Below are 19,673 nucleotides of genomic sequence, written 5' to 3' on the forward strand. Positions count from 1 at the left end.
CTCATTAAACTCGTTTCAGAGTTCATCTTGGAGAGGCCTGGGAGGAGCCTCTATGAGTCTTTACTGTCAATGTAATGACAAAGTTGGCAAATTACGCTTGAAAAAGAGTGCAACAAGATGATAATACCCAGATTCAGAAAGTTAAATTGGGTATTTATGTTCGTTCACTTGCCTGAATCAAAGCAGTTTCAAAAATTGTATCTAAAAACCCTTCTACTCTATGTTAAGAAAAAATAGTTTCAAAAGGTAAAGACAGAAATCAGTAAAACAAGAAATAAGCCATGTGCTCATATATTGTTAGTTAAATCTAAACCAAATCTAACCAAATTGACACAACACATCAGAGAAAACTAGATTTGAGCAAACAGCAGTCTAACTAGATCCCAAAGTCATTACCAGTCCACATCTGGAACACTCAAATCAATTCCTGGTGTCTGCGGGGTTGGCATAATGTAGCAATTATTACTTTAGGACTGTTTTGTTCAGCACAACTGAATTTCTATTGTATCGTGAGATGAAAAATGTCAGTTTCTTTTCTTTGCCAACACGCAAATTCTCTTCCTCAAGCATATGGAAAAACTCAGGTCTGGATTCTTTCTTTGGCACAAGCTTTCCTTTAACCAATTTGAATATCAGGGAGGAAAAAAGAAGTTATACCAGTAAATCCTACTGTGGTACTTAACAGTATATAGAAAAATAATTGACATCATAGAAAAGTTTGGGTTGGAAGGGACCTTTAAAGGTCATCTACTCCAACCATCCTTCAATAAGCAGGGACATGTTCAATGAGGCATCAGGTTGCCGAGAGCCCTGACCAAAATGACCTTGAATGTTTCCAGGGACAGGGCATCCACCACCTCTCTGGGCAACCTGTGCCAGTGTTTCACCACTCTCATTGCAACGTATTTCTTAATTATATCTAGTTTGAACACACCCCCTTTTAGATTAAAACCATTGCTCCATGTGCTATTGCCACAGACTCTGTTAAATCTGTCCCCAAATGTAAATTAATTTACCAATGGACCCTAGACACCCCTAGGAAAACTAAAAAATTACACTACAACGATAAGAAACTAAACCATAAGCAAGTATTACTAGGGCTGAACCCACAATACTCTGAGAGTCCTAAAATGCCATGAGAAAAATTACTGCATACATACAACTACCTAATGAAACTATTAAACAACATTTATTCAGTGGATTTCATTATTTGACCAGTTTTAACAGTTAAAGAGAGCCACTAGAAAAAGAGATTAAATACAAATCAAATGCAGTGTATCCGTAGAAACACCATCTCAATGGATGTAGAGCAAATTAGTTCCTTCTCCTACTCAACATCGCCAAAAGTGCTTTGCACTTCTGATGAAAGTACACAGAAAAAACCCACATTCTCCACAATGAAAGCACTAATGAACCAAACCACAAGATCAATATTAAAAAAGACTTCCCACAAAATAATTAGCAAGTTTCATTACAATCTTTCGCTGGTCAGGCAAACAGCTTCCTCCAATAGAGCAAAATACCCTCAAACATTAATTAAATCTTCAAAACACTGCTGTAAAAATTACAGGAATAACTACAGCAAAAAGCTAGATTATAGATGTTACAGTGGACCCATCACACTAACATATCATTTCGCGATGAAAATCACACAGTGCTAAACACTTTTTAAAAAGGCAACCAGGGTTAACGTGTCAGGAAAGCAGAGGCCGGAAAGCAGAGGCAGGCAGTAGGAGAGAAGGTATTTTTTGTGCTATCACCAGAACCATTCCCTGACTCATTCCCTCCAGCCCCGGGGAGCAGGCTGGCTTGGTCCACACTGACAGCTTTCTTGACGTAAGAGAAGCAGAGCACTGACCTAAATGCCGAAGCTGCTGAGCTCCTTGCAGCTCACGCCCGAGGAAAAGGAGCCAACATGGATTCAAGTGCCAGCTACTGCAGCCCGAGGCTGCTGCTGCTGCTGCTGCTGCTGCAAAAATGCTCGCCGAGACCGAGAGTCCCACATCACCTCGACCTCTGGAGTCTCAAACCTCTAAAAACGACTGTAAAGCGAAGTCTAGGCTGATATTAACAGCAGAGATTTTCAACGGGGAGCTGCACATCCCCGCAGCGCTTCGGTAGCAGCAAAACTGGCAGCACCAGGGTTTCGGGCAGAAAGGCAAAACCCGAGGTACCGAAACCTCGGACAAGGTTAAACCACATCCTGGGCGCGACTTGAGCCAGGTAGGTATTCAATGAACGGCAGGTTAATCATCAACTCCGTGCCCCGAGCAAGGCGCGGAGCGGCGGCAGCGCCGTCTCTCCCTTTACCGGGGCCGCCCCTCCCGCCCGGGAGCTGCGGCTGCCCCGCGTCACCCCCCGGACCGAGGGGCGGGCGGGGGAAGCAGGTGCCGGGCCCTGCCCACTCAGGCGCCCAGGGAGGCGGCGGAAGACCGGCCCCTCAGGCCGTCCCTCCCACCGCCCCGCCTGAGCGATGGAGCGCGGCGGGAAGGAGCGGAAAATACCCCGGGGCCGCTCGCAGGGCTGCGGCGCAGCCCCGACCCCGCCCGCTAGCGGCTCCGCCCCCGCTGCCTGCCGGGAGCGGGGCGGGCGGGCCCGCATGGCGGCGGGAGCGCGCCGGAAGCTGCGCAGCAGCAGCAGCGGCGGCCGGGCGGGCTGAGCCGGCCACGCGCGACGGGGCCCAGGGCTGCGCGGGGAGCCGGGAGTGCCGGGAACCGGGAGCCGCGGGAGCGGTGGGAGCCGGCAGGTGAGAGCGGGGCTGGAGCCGTGTCCACCACGGGCCGGGTGAGGGCTGTGGCCGGTGGGGAATGGCGGCCCCGGCCTGTCCCGGGCCCTTCGGTGTGGCTGCGGCGGAGAGCGGGGAGGTGTCCCGGGTTCCAAAATGCCGACTGAGTATTTCATGTCAGTAGCTGTGCGGGGAAGGGGCGCGGCCCCTCCGCTCCCCGTTAACCAGGGACGCGCTCGGTGCCGTCTGTGTGTCCGTGCACACCCGCCCCTTGCGCGGCTTCTCGTGTTCCAGCGATTAACTCTACAAACGCTTTTTTCCTCTGCAGTCTTTCCATAGTGTATGGACCACTCTGGATGTGGATTAAGAACTGAGGAGGCAGTTTAACCATAGGTTTATCTGAAAGAGCTGGGCACGTTTCGGTGTGGAAGGGCAGGACCCGCGCACTGGGCTGGATCAGCTGCCTGCCATCCATCCATCCATCCATCCATCCATCCATCCATCCATCCACCCATCCACCCTTAGCCCCTCATTTCCACTGCCGTGGGGCAGAGATTAGGGCTCTGCCTGCACCAAGTGCCTTCCCGAAGTCTTGCATCTCTTAGCTGCAGCTGTAATAAACGCCATTAGTTTAAACCATATTAAAACACTGACTTTTTTTTTCAGAAAAACTGAATGTTTTGTCAGCAAAACATGTAGCCTTTGTTGCTTCTCATACACCCATAAAAGCATTTAGTATGAGAATGTTTAAGACAAGTCTGACTGAAGAAGAAATTTTTAGAACTTTCTAAACTTGCACCCTAGTTTCTTTTGAAACTTCATCAGTTTTATCTTAATTTGGTTAGTCTGTGTTAGACTTCTTTCAGGAAAGAAATTTGTGTTTGCTCCCCCACCATGGAGATTTGCAATTCTGCCCAGCATTTACAGGCTGCCATGTAAAGAAAGTTGCTTTCAGGTCCCTCTGAATGTCACCTCTTCCCCCCAGCCCATCAGTTGCACCACTCGGCTTGGTGTCATCCACAGACTCCTTGAGAGAGCACCCAGTCCCACTGTCTGTGCCCCGTTGCTGAAGACAGTAACTGGTATTGATCCCAATATGGGCCCTTGAGTGACACCACTCATTACTGGTTTTTGCTTAGGGCACAGAGCTTCAACTCTTCAGATGTGGTCATCCAGCCAATTCCTTAGCTGTCTAACAGTTTACCCATCAAACTATATTTTTCCAATCCTTCCCTTTTTCCTTGTTTTCTGTCTTCTGCCTTGTCAGCTTTGTAGGTCATTGGAGTTTTCATAGGCCAATTTAACTCACTGGAATAGCAGAAAAACTTGTGCTTTGCTGAGTTTTTTGCTTTCCTGTGAGTTCAGTTAGCTCATGGAAAGTCTGATGAGTATGTGAGCTATCAGGGAAGGTAGGGGCAGAGAAATAGAAGACAGGACACCCCCTGTTCTGCAGTGAACTGTTAGATTACCTCATGTCCTCAAGGAAGCATAACCATAGCATAATTATAATTACATAATTATGCCATGTCCATAGCATATTTTGCATTACATTTTTCAGTATTCAGACTAAAAGAAGGAAAGTAGCATAAATGCTTTAGAACGCGATCCAGTAAGTTTGAAAGTGCATTCCTGTGTACTTCCGCATCTGTAACGCACTTATTGCACTTGGCTACAATGGATTGTTTCAGTACTTGGTGCAGCAGTCTTTTCCTTTGTTGGTTTTTTGGCAGCTTTGTTGATCTCGTGCCCAGTTTTCACAGATTGTGCAAAGATCACCAATAACTTCCTGCAATGTTACAAGCTCTTTGAAAAGTATAGGCAGGCCACTTAGTATCACTCTGTATATCTAGTATTGGCAGACCTGTTTTATTTGCTTTTTGTGTTTATGTCTTTGAACTGAAAGGATAATTAATTTTTTTTAAAGTTGCTATATTCACAAGAGGAATAAAAGTCTTTGCTCCAGTACTGTAGTACTATTGCTGGGTGATTATAGCTGGGGGGAGATATTGTACATCTCAGAACAGTATTTAAGCTTTAAAAAGAAGAGCAGAAGTAACAGAGACTGAACATAATTGAAAAAACCAACTTGCTTTCCTTTTGAGAGGGCTGACAGGGAAAACAGGGACTTGCAAAGGAATTAAAAGGAATAACCTGCAGCTTATTAGTGTTACTAACCTTTTAAGTGTGTGTTTTATTTATGTGGTGAGAAATTTCTTGGAGAATTTCTGTCATGTAAGCTATGTTTTTTATTTACAATGGAGAACAGAGACTGCTTCAGGCCAAGGAATTGACTAAAAGTCCCTTGAAGAGTAAAGTTATGTGTTTTAGGGTGTTATCTGATATAACCTATGATATAGGTTGATATCTGTACTACTTGTTATTGTATTTAAAAAATCAGCTTCCTGGCTAGACTAAATATATGATAATATAGTTGAGTTGCAGTGTGATAGTGCTGTTGCCACTGGGTGAAAAACTGGGAGTGCTTGCTTTTCCTTTATAGTTCAGCAAGTGTGCATACTTTTAGCTAATTCATCACTTTTCACCTAGTGTGAGCCCAGGACCGTACTGTTTCTTATGCACCTTCTAGCATTACTTTGAAAATTAAACATGTGCTCTGAGGCATGTGCATTGATATTTTTATGCTCTTGCCTTCTATTCTGTTACAACCACTAGTTTTATAAGTCAGAGTATACTGTCTCTAGATGCTGCAGCCTCGTAATTCTGAGAAGTGCTGCTGAACACGTTGAGAGTGTCAGTGTGACACACCATCATCTCATTTTGACCCAGTCTTAAGTTGCCCTTGGGGTCTGATTTGAAATGAGTGGTTGCATTGTTCTACTGTGCTGTTTTTAATTGATGCTCTGTTGGTTTTTAGCATTCTGTCCAGTTCTGTAGGGTCTCGCCTTGCCAAATATTATAAATGCGTTTGGGTTGAACTGGTATTGGCACTGGTCTCAAAGAATGCCTTGAGAAATTTCCCTTTTTGAAGGGAACTAGAATCTGAGTTGATGCTGTACTGTATGAAAGGTTTGAAAGGACATCATGGTATGAGAGAAGATGCTTTTCAGTGGAAGTATTGAAAAGGGAACAGTTGTGGCTGAAGGAAAGATATTACGTTGATGATTTTGCAGTTCAGCTTACCTTAATTTCTCATGCATCTTGAAGAGATACGTATTTATTCTAGTTAGTTCCACTGGAAGTCAGCAGGAGCAGAACTGGATCCCTGAAGTTCTACCCCCCTGGTTTTGCTGGCTGATTCAAGGTGTAGTTAACCCCAGTGCCAGTGAAAGAATGGACTTAAGGAGCTGCCTTCTGATGTGCACCTGGGTCATACTAAAGTGGTGCTCCACAACTGAGTCTGTGTGTATGTGTGATAGGTGAGAAAATTTTGACTCTGAATTTAAGAGTCATTTGAAATAGAATATTCAGTGTCACTTGTAAAATATGCAGTGGAGTTACATAGTAATGATAACTGTGGAAGAGCTTTAGTTTGCGAGGAAGACTATAACATTGTTAAATTAATATTAGGAGAAATTTCCAAAAATGGCAGTAGCAGCAGAATGCCCTTCTGTAGTTAAACATTGTTATGTTTGCAGGACAAACTTCTAACAGTTTATTATGCAATAAATTCACTGTCTTGAAAGATGCAACAGTGGGGTTTTTTTGGTTGGTTGTTTTTTTAATGGTCCTCAGCACTAACCTATAGCCCTATGGGATCTTACTGTGGCCATTTTTAAAGTTCATTCTTTCTGAGGGTTAGATGCAGTAAGGTGAGATGCCCAGCAAGACTTCTACATTTCTACACTTGGAAAATATGTGAGACCTTGTAGTGCAAAGAATAGATAAGCTTGCAAATTCAGGATTAAAGCAGTTAGATCTATTATATGACTTAATTTAAAGTTTTGAGTTCATAATCTGCACTGGAAAAAAAGTATTTTCCATTAAAGAAATACTCTTCTGAATTCATTTCCACAAATTATACAAGCTGCATTATTGTTGCTATTTTTTGTTTCCCAAACTTCAGCCTAATTTTTCTTTAATTGTTTTATTTACTTCTTATTTTTCAGGAGTCTTTGAAAAATCCTTAGTGGTCATGACATTGTTACAAGTGACATAAGTTAGCCAGTGGCTCAGAATGATGGATACCCAGAAGACTACAAATGGTTTGCAAGTGATTGGAGAAGGGACTGGTATAGGGAAATCGACACTCCACATGGTGGGGTATTTGGGAAAAGTCAGTTGAAACTTGTTTTACATATGTGCAAAGTTCATATTTTTCTCTGTTTTGAGAGATTTTTAATTGGTCTTAATTTTACCAAAAAAATTCCCAAAATTATTTTCCACGGAAATCTATAACAATGGCGAAAGATTATTCTCAGTAGATCAGTGCCTCTGATTTTTTTTACTGGCACTATTTTTATAATTGTTTGCATTCTTATGAAAATTGATTTGTCTTAAAAAGATCTGAGCTTGTGTTCTCTGGCAATAAGTGCCCTGTGGTTTAGTTCAAATAGAATAAAATGTGCGTAACTGTGTTGTTAAAGATGCCTTATTTTAGTATTTAAATAAAAATATAAATTTATTTAGAACATACTACCATACAAATATATAAATGCTAAAAAAGAAACCAATGTAGTTTATTTTTTCACATTGTATGGTATTGTATTTAGAAGTTGCACATTGTTTTTTTATCCTGATATGTATGTCTTACCTTTGGAGAATATAAGAAATGCATAAATTTATGCTGCTTTATCTTTCTTGGTTTATCTTTATTTTAGAACTGTAATCCTGTGGAAACAACTGCACATGAGTATTGTCCAGTCTGCAAAGAGAAGGGTCAGATCCAAGCTCTAAGGACTTACCGTATTAATTTTCAAGAGTCCATTTTTCTTTGTGAAAATCCTCAGGTATTACACTAATAAACAGTTTTATTTGGCAGGGCAGAGGCCTTTACCTTCAGTGGTTACACCTCTCTAAATTCATGACTTTGGTGGTAGTAAGCAGACTATTGAAATAGGACCCCTTTCAGTCTGTATGCTTAAGGATATTTGCCTGTATATAGAAAAAGGTCCATAATTAATCTTTGTATAGTGTTTAGGCATAAGTACTTACCCTAAAGAATTAAAAGAGTAAATCAAAATGACTAAAGGAGGGATTTGCTTATGTAACAAGGGAACTAAATGAATCTTTGTACGAGTCAGAATAGAAGATGAAAATTTGATGGTCCGTGTAACGAATTCATGATTCTTGCAGATGTGAGTTTCCCATTTTTCCTTCTTTATGTCTGGGAAATGCAAATAGGTTTATAATTATAATTACAATGTTTTTCTTTTATTTTTTTTCCTTTTCTTTTTATGTTTAACCTTAGCTGGATTTCTGTGCTGCTTAATATTTGAGTTGTGTGATTTTGCTGTGTCTCCCTTCGCTGCTTCATGTATGTGGGGAGGGTATAGCAATCCCAAGTGGACCGGTGCCCTTAAATTAGTAGAGGCTAGACAAGATATGTGTCTCTGAGATGCTTCTCCCATCCCTTCCTACTTTTAACTAATTATTGTATAGTTCTGGAGATCTGTGATAGCTACTTGTCTGTATTCTGGTTGCAGAATAGCTGTATGTATATACGACCTTACCAACAGTGGTCTAAGGCGTTGGGATAGCCTGAGAGGATACTCTGCCAGTTTGGACACCAGCAGTCTCTCAGGCATGAGATGATCATGCCAAATCTGTACCCTGAAGGAATGCATTTAGCGTAGAATAAGACAAGAAGACGCTCCTTAGCAAAATGAGGTTGTTTTCAGCAGCTGGAAGAATTTATTGGAAAAGTAGTGTTGAATTATCACTACTGGTACATTTACTTCACAATTGCTCAAAAGACAATGGTTGAGTAAAAGACACTTCCTATCATATATATGTTGAATATATGTATTGACTTAATTACAATATCACTTTACAGAAGTCCTTAAGGCCAGGTTGGATGGAGCTCTGAGAAACCTGGTCTAGTGAAAGATCTCCCTGCCCATGGCAGGAGGCTTAGAACTAGATAGTCTGTAGGGTCCCTTTGAACCCAAGCCATTCTGTGATTCTACATTCCATTTTAACATTATGTTTTATACCTATTTTTAGTTCTTGTTCACCTGAAATTGCTTTGTACATTTCACTGTAACTCTTTCTTTCCTTTAGTGTATCTACCCACTTGGTTATAAACCATTAGACAGCATAATTACTTCTGCTGGTTCAGAACATCATCAAGCTCCATCTACTCATAAGAAAAGAAAATTGTGTGATACCAGTGACTTTTCTCCTGTTGAATCAGATCCAAAAAAAGCAAGAACTAATCATCTGGTAAATGCTGAGCATGCTATTAATACAGACCCTATTGTGAAATGCTCTCAGAATAGCTTCTGTATTCCTAAGTCAAGCCTACGTGATGTATTACAAAATGACCAGCAGAAACCTGGTAACAATGTGGAGTCTTGCATGCAGAAGGTGGATTTTGAAACAACCACCAAGACCGACAACTATCAAGAAAATCCACCTAAGTCTTCTAGTCCCAGAATACAATCCTTGCCAAATTCTGAACTTTTATCAACAACATCTGAAATTTCACTGAAGGAGGATAAAGGTTCCACTAATAACACAGATTTGTGTCTTCAGTGGAGAAACGTACATAATCTTTGTTGGTTAGATTGCATTTTGTCAGCACTGGTACACCTAGAAACATTAAAACTTGCCCTAGCAGAAGAATGTAACAATGGAAAATGTTTACTCCAGAAACTTCTAACAAAATATAGTCAAGCAACTATGCTGCTGAATACCTGTAAAAGGAGTAAAGTAAAAGGTGAGTAAATTTAGCTGCTGTTTTTTCTGACCACAAATATGTGGAATTTAGTACAGTGCACTTAAATATACCTCCGTTCTATTTCAAGATCACAAAAGAATGAGTTACAGTTCATTACCATGAATTTGCAGAGTACTGTGCTTTATATAGCAGACTCCTAGTAACCTCTGAAATTGTTTTTCTTGGGGCAAACATGCACGCTTTGAAGGCATCAAACACTGAGCGTCTCTTGAATTGTTTTTTTCACGTGCCACATGAAGGTTTTGTGATTTATTATGTAATTGAGCCTTACTTTGTTTCCCTCCCCCTTGTTGGTTAAAATGTTAGGATGCTGTTCTAATATCAATCTTCAAAATAATTTCTGTTGTGGTTTATATCCTTGTTTAAATAGGCACTAGTTGCCTTGTCACACCAAAAATAGTAAAGCCGGGAACATATGTTCTTTCCTGGCTCCAGCCGTGCTCACTGAAGGAATGCTTCCCCTGGGGTCTGCAGGCTGCAGTGTAGATGACAGTGCTTCCTAACTTGTCTCAGTCAAAAGTAGTCAAACACATTAACCTTGTTCATGTGGTCTGGGAAGGTTAACAGGGGGTTAACAGGTCAGGTCGGCTTAACGGGTTTGAGGACTAACCTCTGAGCACAGGGGCTGTGATGGGCAGCTCAGGGCAACCTTCCAGCAGCACAGCTGGACTCAGAGGAGCATGTGTCACTGTAATCTGCTGCTGTGGTCTTTGACCATTTTCTGTTCTGTGGATTCAGTTTAAGACTCTTAAACTAAGATCATGGTTTTTTCAGTCCTCTTGAACTGGACCATTGCTGTCATAAGTCTAAACTTCTAAGACATCATCTGTTAGATAATTAAAGAGCTCTCTGGTTAGTCAGTACCTTTCATGAATGTCCATAGACATCCCATTGGAGTATCTGTGTTTGAATATAGAGACTATAGTCCCAGAACAACCTAAGGTAACTTGAAGAATGTCATGTCTTTTCTGAGAAAAATTACAGGTGTATCAAAAGTGGTTTAATCCATGTTACGGGGGGGGGGGGGGGAAACCCCAAATATTCTGAAGTAGTTCATATACTCTGCTTGCCAGAAAGTCAGGGTGCTTGAATTTAGGTTTTCAGCTGTTACTGGGAAGCCCTCTACCTTCACAGAACCTGTCTGAGATGTTTTTCTTTCCCTTTCGATGGGCTGTGTTTGCAAAGGAGCTCTGCTGTGCAATAACCTTTAAATGGGGATGTTATGTATTGGAATATAGTGTTGTTTGAGAGAACATAAACCTTTTCATTTTCAGGAGTTGCTGCAAAACTTTGTTTGGGTAACAAGTGGGGAGGGGATTGGATGAAGAGTATTGTGGAGAAGAGGTGTAGAATTTATTCTGCCTTTCTGTGTAGTTTTTCAGCATCTCTTTCATACAGCTGCTTTTAAAAACAATAGAAAGCAATATAGCTGCAAGAAACTTCTGTTTTCCTTTTTTCTGTGCATAGAGTTTATATGTAATAAACAGTTTCAACAGCTATTCTAAATACATCCTTTAATTTCTGCAGATTATGATCATGATTGTGTAGCAGAAGTTATGTTCTTGCTTGCGCTTAAAGAGTGTGTTTGTGTGGAAACAACATAACTTGCAAAATTAAAATACATAATAAGATACATGACATAAAAAATTATTTTTAAGTGTAAAATTATTTTTACTGTTTTAAAGGCTCATTTAGGAAATTAGTATTTAATCTGAAACAGTACATTTAAATGTTTTATTATTGTAAAACATTAGAAAATATGTAAGGAAATTTTCCTGCTTTTGGTCTTAATGTTTAGGTTTTAAAGTTTACTCTTAATCTCTGAATCTGCAGGATTTGTAAAATGTGGTCACAGTATCCTTAAAAATTGTTACTATCTAGCTGTTGGTGTGGACTCTTAGCCATAATTTAATCAGATCAAGTAGTTTTTAATTAGCAGACTGTAGTAAAATGTGAGTAACTTGTGTAAATTCCTCTCTAATTTTCAAATCAATTAATACCAAGAATTGACTGTTTTACCAAGTTTCAGGTAAGTATGGGTCAATATGAAAGGCATCAGTTTGCAGAGAAAGAGTGCATGTTAGGGGTTACATATGTGTATGAAAAGGTGGAGTGTCACACATAAATACATGAAGACGTATTTTTTTCTGTAGATGTTCTTCCAAAAGCAGAATCTCATCTCAATGAAGTCAGAAACTTAATGTTTACACAGCTTCAGCCTCGGCTTAGGTGTGAATTGGGTAAGTACTTCTTGCAGCACCTCAGTATTTACTTTCAGGAAACTATATGTAAAGCCTTTTCTGTCAGTACATAAAAGTGTGTGTATACACATGCATGCAAGACAGTCTGGAAATACATTTGCTTTAGTTGGTAACATACACATACTTTATAGTATGATCAGCTGGTTTGTCCCTTACCTGTTTTGACTTTTTAGAGAGCATATTCCCATATTTGTAATTATGCTGTTATCACAAACTTGTAACTGATAACAACCTAATAACATGGATCAGTCCCTTTGCTGTGAGGATTAGAAACAGAGCCTTGAAATGATAACTGAAATTTAAATCCTAGCAATAAGCTTGTCTCCTTCCTTTTTGAAGTACTGAAAGGTGATTTCAGATATTCAGTGACTGTTTTTTTCTGCCTCATCTTTGAAGGTAATATGGAGAATCCAGTGTTTGCACTCCATCTACTCTTAGAGTTGGATCAACAAGCCGAGAAACTATTCTTGCATTCATTTTCATGGAAGTTTGAATGTGTATATTGTGGCTACAAATACCAGAACCGGTGAGATTTTTAAGTAGCTTCTATATAGCTATTCTACCCTTTCTTTTAAAATCCATATATGATGGTTGGCTTTCTTTAGATTTCCAGATTTTATAAAGCTTAAGCTTGTTCGTGGAGTTGTATGTGATCCACTTTTTTAGGTTAGCATTTGCAAATAGTTTACTGCTATTATGTGTCTTAAGAAACCGTGTTATCAATTAAGAAAGAAATAATAGGTAACACTGCGAGTCTGTGGCCACACTTGCTCTGGTATTTTGCTGAGAGTATTCAAGTTGTTGTGGTTCTAAAGAATATATGCCTAATGCACTTTTCCTTTTAAAGAATACCTGTAATATTCATTTGGATTACAAAGGATCAGAGATTCTCTAACATAATTTATCTATTTTAAAATAGTATTACAGGGAAGTAATTTTTTGAGAATCGATTTACTTCTGTGTAGCTGCAGGTACAAGCTAGTAATTTGGGCTCCTTTTAGAGTCAGCAGAAGAAGAGAGACACTTTCAGAAGACAGCTCACTTTATTTGGAAAACATCTGTTTCTCTCTACTGTCCTAGGTTTATACAATAAAATTCTAGATTCCCAAATGAAATGAGATTAATGCTGTCTGTTACTCTGACAGTTAATAGGTATGTGTTCAATAGCCTTGGTTACATACTGTGCTTTTTTAAAAGTTGAAAAATTTAGGTTAGGTTGAATACAATGGAAGTCCTTTCTGTGGCTAATGAATGAATAAACTATGTTACTTTGCTTTAACATCCCCTACATTGTATATTCGTATAATATAACCTCTGTGTAATCTCTGCTATGAATGTGCTGTTTTTTAAAAACAAGACCTTGTATAACATGGATTCTGAGGTAATTTGTTACCGCTTTCTTCTCTTCTTGAGATTTCGTATTAGCTAGTAAATTATGTGGGTTCTGGTACAAGCTCTGTCCTATGTTGGAAAGGAAATGGAGATAACATGAAAAGGGAAAAAGAACAAATAATCAAATAATGTGAACCTGAAGGCCACAGAGCTGCTGAAAACAAATTGTGACTGATACTGTTTGGGAGAACTGAATTCAGTGCTGACTTGGATGTGATGCAGTCATGGTGAATTTCACACAAATGGCCTGAACACAAATAGAATTTGGCTTTGCCATAATGTTTTTATAACTTTTTTCTCCTGGTAAAGTATGTGTATTTATTGTTTTCTGATCTGCAACTGAACTTACTCTATTTTTTTTTGTGTGTCCAGATTTGAGAAAACACTAACAACATTTGCAAATATAATCCCTGATTGGCATCCACTTAACGCTGTTCATATTGGACCATGTAATAACTGTGGTGATAGATCTCAAAGACGACAGATGGTTTTGGAAAAGTAAGTTTGAATATATGAACTTGAAAATAAAATACATACAATTCATACAGTTCATTTACTGAATGTATGACTTTCAAAACTAAATTGTGATTTGGGTTTACAGAGATTCTAAACTGTAAAATCTGATAAATACTCACTTTTTAATATTTTAGATAATTCTTAAAAGCTGAAATGGCAAATAGTGTTTAATAAACGTGAAATATAGAACATTGTTTAACATGCTGACCAGCACATGTATTTGATCCAGGTCATAAATACTTATATCAAGCAGTATATAGAGAAAAAATTTATCCTGTGTCAGCCTTTCCATAGCCCCTGCCATTGGTGAATAAAACTTGTTTGATCATTTGTTTATTAGTTTGACTTGGGAACAATATCCTTTCCTACTGTGATTATGGCACAGTTTTCTCCTTTTTTTTTGTCCCCCCCCCCATTTTTCTTCACTCCCCAAATCCCTTATTTGATGGTGGTTTTTCCCCCTAATCTATAACAAAATGGAATATCCAGTTGGGATGTTCTTTTCCCTTGACTACTGTGCAATCTGAAGAGTCCTGTAAGGAAGTAGAATAATAAGGGCAGAACCACATACTCTTAGAGATGCCTTACTTTTTCATTAGGAACTTTTGCCACTGTTTTATTGTAATAAACTGGTTCTTTATTGTTTCTTTGTCAGAGTACCTTCAATATTAATGTTACATTTCGTGGAAGGCTTGCCACATAACAACTTGAAGAAATATTCATTTCAATTTGAGGAAGACACTTACCAAATAACATCTATTATTCAGTATCAGACAGATAAGAAGCACTTCATAGCCTGGTCTTTGAATCCTGATGGTAAGAATCAGAGAATGGGTAAGGTTGGAAGGGACCACAGTGGGTCATCTGGTCCAACCTCTCTGCTCAAGCAGGGCCATCATAGAGCACATTGCACAGAACTGTGCCCAGATGGTTCTTGAATGTCTCCAGTGAGGTTCTTGAATATCTGCAGTGAGGGAGGCTCCACAACCTCTGGGCAACCTGTTCCAGTGCTCGGTCACCTGCACAGTAAAGAAGTTCTGCCTCATACTCAGGTGGAACTTCTTCTGCATCAGTTTGTGCCCTTTGCCTGTTGTCCTATTGCTTGGCACCACTGAGGAGAGCCTGGCTCCATCCTCTTTGATACTCTCCCTTCAGATACTTATAGACATTGATGAGGTCCCCTGTCAGTCATCTCTTCTCAAGGCAGAACAGGCCCAACTCCCTCAGCCATTCCTCATAAGAGATAGGTAAGGTAGAGTTTATAGTTCTTATCTTCATAATACTTCATAAATCTACATTAAATACTGTTTTATGAGTTACTGCAGTAATCTCAACAGTCAATATATAATAAAGATTTCTTTTGTCTGCATTCTAAACTTCATATTAAAATTATGTGAATAATTGGGGGAACTTGTTACCTGAAGTGAAGGTTTAGGTTTGGTTTAACTGATTTGTTCAGCAGTGTTCTGCCCTACAGTGCGCTCACTGGCAAAAGTAATTTACCTAGGGCTTTTTCCGTTCATAACTTTGTAAAAGTTAAAAAAATTCAGTCTGACCATGACTGTGGGACAAATAGTATTGGTTATTTTGAAACCAGAGATTCATCCATTCTTGGCTGGAAGCAAGGGAACCTATGAACTATAAGCATTAATGAAGCTTCTTTTTATTTCTGAACTTTATGGCACCTGAGGAGTGGGAGGCACAAATCCATGTTAGAGACATTACTAATAGTAGGATGGATGGAAGCTCCATAATCAGAGAAGGGAAAAATTGATATTTTGGTACTTATGCTTCTGTAGAAAGAATGGAGTGCAGGCTTACGAAGTGTTGTGACAACATGAAAATTGTCTTAATCATACTGCCAGAGTTTGAGAAATAGAAGAGGAAGCAGCTGGGAAATGCATAGTTAAGAGCCTCCTATACATCATATATATCTATTTTTAAGTTCTTAAAGCTGTAAAAGATTTGTTCATGATCCATGAACAATTTGCAGATGATGAGACAAAAGTATTAAAATGAGCAGTTTCTCTTAAACCCCCTACTTCCCACCCAGGCAATGTAAGGGTCTACAGAGGAACTTAATTTGAGAGGTGGTTCTTACCTTACACCTGTGAGGGTATTTTCAGACAAGGTATCTCAGCCAAAAATCCCTTAGCTTTGTTTTATGTTTGACCGATTCTGACTTGTAATAACACTGCTGCAAGTTCTCCTTGTGTTTGATCTTTTTACAGTGGAAGTCTCCCAGTTTTCTCTGTAGAAAAACCCACTGTTTTTTGCTTGTCAGGGGAATGGGTTAATAAAAGTACTTGACAATGTGAGGATAGTGACTTCAACTTTAAAAGTCTCTGAGTCTCTTTGCTGTTTGTTTTTCAGGAACTTGGCTTGAATGTGATGATTTAAAGGGGCCATATTGCAAGAGACATAAAAGATTTGAAGTTCCTTCTTCAGAGATTCATATTGTTATCTGGGAAAAGAAAACATCCCATGTGCCAGAAGAACTGAATTCACAGTTCCAGAGTAAAAATATTGAAGATTTTCCTCTTAATAACATACAGTCAAATTCCATGGTGTTGCACTGTGATTTTGATAACACTGTAGGCAAAACACCTGCAGAACAGCACAAAGAGGATTCTGTGAGAACCCCAGAGAAGAAACAGCAACGAGTAGCTGAGGATGAAAGTATTGTTCATCATGGTTTAGAAAATCTGGCACACGATGATCTCGTAACACTGATGCTTGAAGAAGTTCAAGTTGACTCGGAAGGTAAATCGCTGCCAAATGGACAGATGGTGGGAAATAACTTTATTGTTGAAATGGGCACACTCCAACAGCAGGAACCAGCTTTTTCACTTAACACTCCATATACAGGAGAGCTTGCTGGAACTGGTCTAGCCATGAATAATAAATGCATGTTATATGAAAATTCCAACATTTGCTTACCTCTAGAAGAGTTGAACCCAGCAAGTATTACTCCTCCTGTTCTCAAAAAACATGACCCTGACTCATCTGACTCATCACTTGCTCAAAGAACAGATGACAGAACTAATTTAGTTAACAGAGAACATGGATTAAATTCAGAACTACAGCTGAACAAGAAATTGTCAGCAGTAGAGAATACTATACAAAAATCACTTGACTCAAGATATGCAAGCAAAACTGTCATTAATTCTCAAGTTGACAGTTCTGCTGCGAATAATTCTGTTCAGCCTTCACACAAAGACCAAAAAAGAGGATTTGTCGGAAGCTGGGTAAAGAAATTATTAAGCAAGAATACTTCCTTTATGCCTTCAAGTGCCTCAGTTCTCAAGAATGAGAGAAGTTGCAAAACTCCCTCAATGCAAAAAGTAAGTGAAGTGAGGCTGCCAGTGAAGGGCGCGAGTAACTTTGGTGGATTTCAAAGCAGAGGTACAAACAAAACTGAGACCCCAAAGTCACTGGCTCCTCAGAGTAGTAATAGTCATCCTTTATCAAATTACAAAGGATTTTCTCAAAGCAGTCGTCTTCCAACAGCAAGGCATACCACTATCGCAGGTCCAACTTGGAATAAGTCAGGAAGTACACTGGGTACCTCAGGTAAAGTGACTCAGTGCCATTCACTTGGCTGTAACTCTGGGAAGGCAGAAGAGTCAGACAGTGACAAAACAAAAAAACTTCGCCTGAAACTGTTAAAAAAACTGAATGCTAAAAAGAAGAAGTTGGCTTCACTGGATAGACTAGCAGGGGAACAAATGAAACAGGAAAAACCTGTGAGTGGAGACATAAGCACCCCATCACAGATTGAATCTCAAAATGACAGTGAAGTATTGCAGAGCTTTTTAAGGGAACTGCAGTATCAGATTGATGTCACAAATAATGAGTCTGTATTTAATACAAACTCTGTGTCAGGGTGCACTACCCATAGTAACACTGATGAAATACTGGCAGAGTTACTGTCCCCTACTTCAACTGTTGCTTCCTTAGAGGCTCCAAAAAGTGAAGATGAATGTATGTATATGGAGATGGTGGATAGTAGTGTTGCAACAACAGGGTCTGATGAGAAGACCAGTGTGCCACATGCAGCAGTGACAAGTGAGGACCACAATTACTACAGTCCTGTAAAGGACACTAATTTGGAACTTGATGCAATAAACAAACCCAGTGGGAAAAAACTTGCTTTCGAAAGTCCTACAAGGGAAGATATACTTGAAGACCTGTTCTCCATTTCAGCACCAAGCTCAATGGCAGGTGACATAGATTTACCTCATTTTGATGAAACCCTGTTTGAAACTTGGTAAATATTCGGTTTCTTGGTTTTAAGTGTTTTTTTTTCAGTATTATGTATATTTTGAAACAAAGCACTACTAAGTTATATTTTCTAACTAGTTTAATTGCACACTGGCTGTACTTGAACAATTTACATTTGAGGTATTTTTTTCCTTAAGATTTTATTGTAACAAGCAAATCAGGTTTTAATGAATTTTATTGTTCTGAGAAGCAGTTATTTTAGTTGTCAGATTTGATGCTTTTTAATGAGAAGCTCTTATGAGTCTTAATTTTTGCTGCTTTTAATATGGAAAACATCCATACTCTAGTGAGTTTGAGAAATAATAAACTTCAGTAGTCTTAATGATGCAATGGTGTAAGAAATATTATTTATGTAGTAGTCATTTATTTTACAGGATCACTTCTGAAGTTATTTTGTCTGACATTAAAAAAAAATTTAAGTACCTTCTGTAGTCAGGGTATTTTGCATCCTTTGATATGAAGATTGTTCGTAACATTCTAAACTTGAAGCTGGCATTCTCTTAGGCTGGCATTCAGCTCTTTACAGAATTGCTCTTCTACAAGCTCATGCTGGTGTATATACCCCTTGGATCCAAGAAGGGATGGATACATGCTAGAAATTTTCCTATTTAAAGTTACAGCACGTACTGAGATTTCATCCTGGGTAACTGCGAATGTAATTTGGCAGAATATGCTTCTGAGCCAGGTTACTTTTTTAAGTAAAATTAGTAACATTCAGTCCAGAGAGCATCACTAAGAAGGAATATCAGATGTACCTTTTAGTTGTTCGTAGCTGCAAAATCATTAATAAAACAAAGGTTTCTGAGAATTAATTTAACTGCAAGTTAATGCCTATAACTGTTGTAACTAGGACTTGGTCACGACTAGAGCAGTGCACCCCTGTCCATATGTGAGAGTGCCAAGGAGAGGCAAGGTCAATAGGAAGAAAGTAATGGGAAAAGGTAGCAAGACAGCAGTGAGTAAGCAGAGGGATTCACACCTTGGTGTTTCAGGTTTTGTATAGATTTGGTTTTGCTAGATGGGAGTATTTTAAACGCATAGACACAGCTGAGGGTATTATATGCCAAGTTAGAGTAGCTATACATTTTTCTTGTTCTCAGAAATAACAAAGATTTTATCAGCAGGTCTTTGTCTCAGCCATTTTTAGAGGTGTTCTGCATTTTTTTCATTGTTTTGGATTCCAAGTTCAAAACATTAAGTCCTCAGTCTTACTATTCCAATAGGTGCAGTTGAACATATTTGTTATTACAAGGCATGGCTTCAGATTTTAGTGGTCTTAGGTTGTTTGAACTAGGTTCAAAAACTGTTTGAAAAATTGTCAGTGGCCCCCAGCTCTCCATGTCAAGTTATTTCTGCTGCAGTTGTGAACATTGTCATCAAACTGGCACTTCAGGCAGTGAATGGTTTCATTCTTGAAATACAAGTCTTTGCAAAGAACTTGAGCTTCTTCTTTGTTTTAAATACTGTAATTGGTAATGTTACAATAGAAAACAAATCAATGGATTCTGAATGTTAAGTGCTGGTGCACTGCTGGTGAAATGTTTGCCTGTTTGTGAATTCCCTGATCAAAAAAAAGCTGACCAAAATTAGAGTTTGATTTACCTATTAATAAAATAGGTGCCTCTGCAAGACTTGA

At 39.2% G+C, this 19,673-nt stretch overlaps 2 protein-coding genes across 26 annotated transcripts in view; one reads left to right on the forward strand and one right to left on the reverse strand.

Moving 5' to 3' along the window:
• LOC135409642 (basic proline-rich protein-like) overlaps positions 1–2,901 on the reverse strand; it is a 33,434-nt gene extending 30,533 nt beyond the window's left edge. For all 23 annotated transcript variants that reach the window (XM_064645474.1, XM_064645470.1, XM_064645471.1 and 20 more), the window contains exon 1: positions 1,859–2,901. In XM_064645474.1, coding sequence (XP_064501544.1) covers positions 2,254–2,901 — 648 coding nt within the window. In that variant the 3' untranslated portion in view covers positions 1,859–2,253. The remainder of the gene's footprint in view (positions 1–1,858) is intronic.
• USPL1 (ubiquitin specific peptidase like 1) lies at positions 2,658–19,673 on the forward strand. Of its 3 annotated transcripts, XM_064645459.1 has the most exons (9): positions 2,658–2,746; positions 6,793–6,959; positions 7,504–7,632; positions 8,906–9,563; positions 11,738–11,824; positions 12,242–12,371; positions 13,610–13,735; positions 14,409–14,569; positions 16,127–19,673. In XM_064645459.1, exons 2-9 carry the CDS (start codon positions 6,861–6,863, stop codon positions 18,025–18,027), a joined length of 3,291 nt encoding a protein of 1,096 aa, XP_064501529.1. In that variant the 5' UTR covers positions 2,658–2,746; positions 6,793–6,860; the 3' UTR covers positions 18,028–19,673. The 3 variants fall into 3 exon arrangements, with proteins under 3 accessions (XP_064501529.1, XP_064501528.1, XP_064501530.1); XM_064645458.1 differs by lacking the exon at positions 2,658–2,746 and having other exon boundaries at positions 3,346–6,959; XM_064645460.1 differs by lacking the exon at positions 2,658–2,746 and having other exon boundaries at positions 3,346–6,888.

The sequence above is a fragment of the Pseudopipra pipra genome, chromosome 2 (genome assembly GCF_036250125.1).
Source record: "Pseudopipra pipra isolate bDixPip1 chromosome 2, bDixPip1.hap1, whole genome shotgun sequence".
Taxonomy (NCBI): Eukaryota; Metazoa; Chordata; class Aves; order Passeriformes; family Pipridae; genus Pseudopipra; species Pseudopipra pipra.

Coding starts and splice junctions, on each gene's coding strand:
- USPL1 (XM_064645459.1), top strand. CDS start 6,861: ATGATGGATACCCAGAAGACTACAAATGGTTTGCAAGTGATTGGAGAA. Junction 7,633..8,905: donor TTCTTTGTGAAAATCCTCAG/GTATTACACTAA, acceptor TCTTTCCTTTAG/TGTATCTACCCACTTGGTTA. Junction 13,736..14,408: donor CGACAGATGGTTTTGGAAAA/GTAAGTTTGAAT, acceptor TTTCTTTGTCAG/AGTACCTTCAATATTAATGT.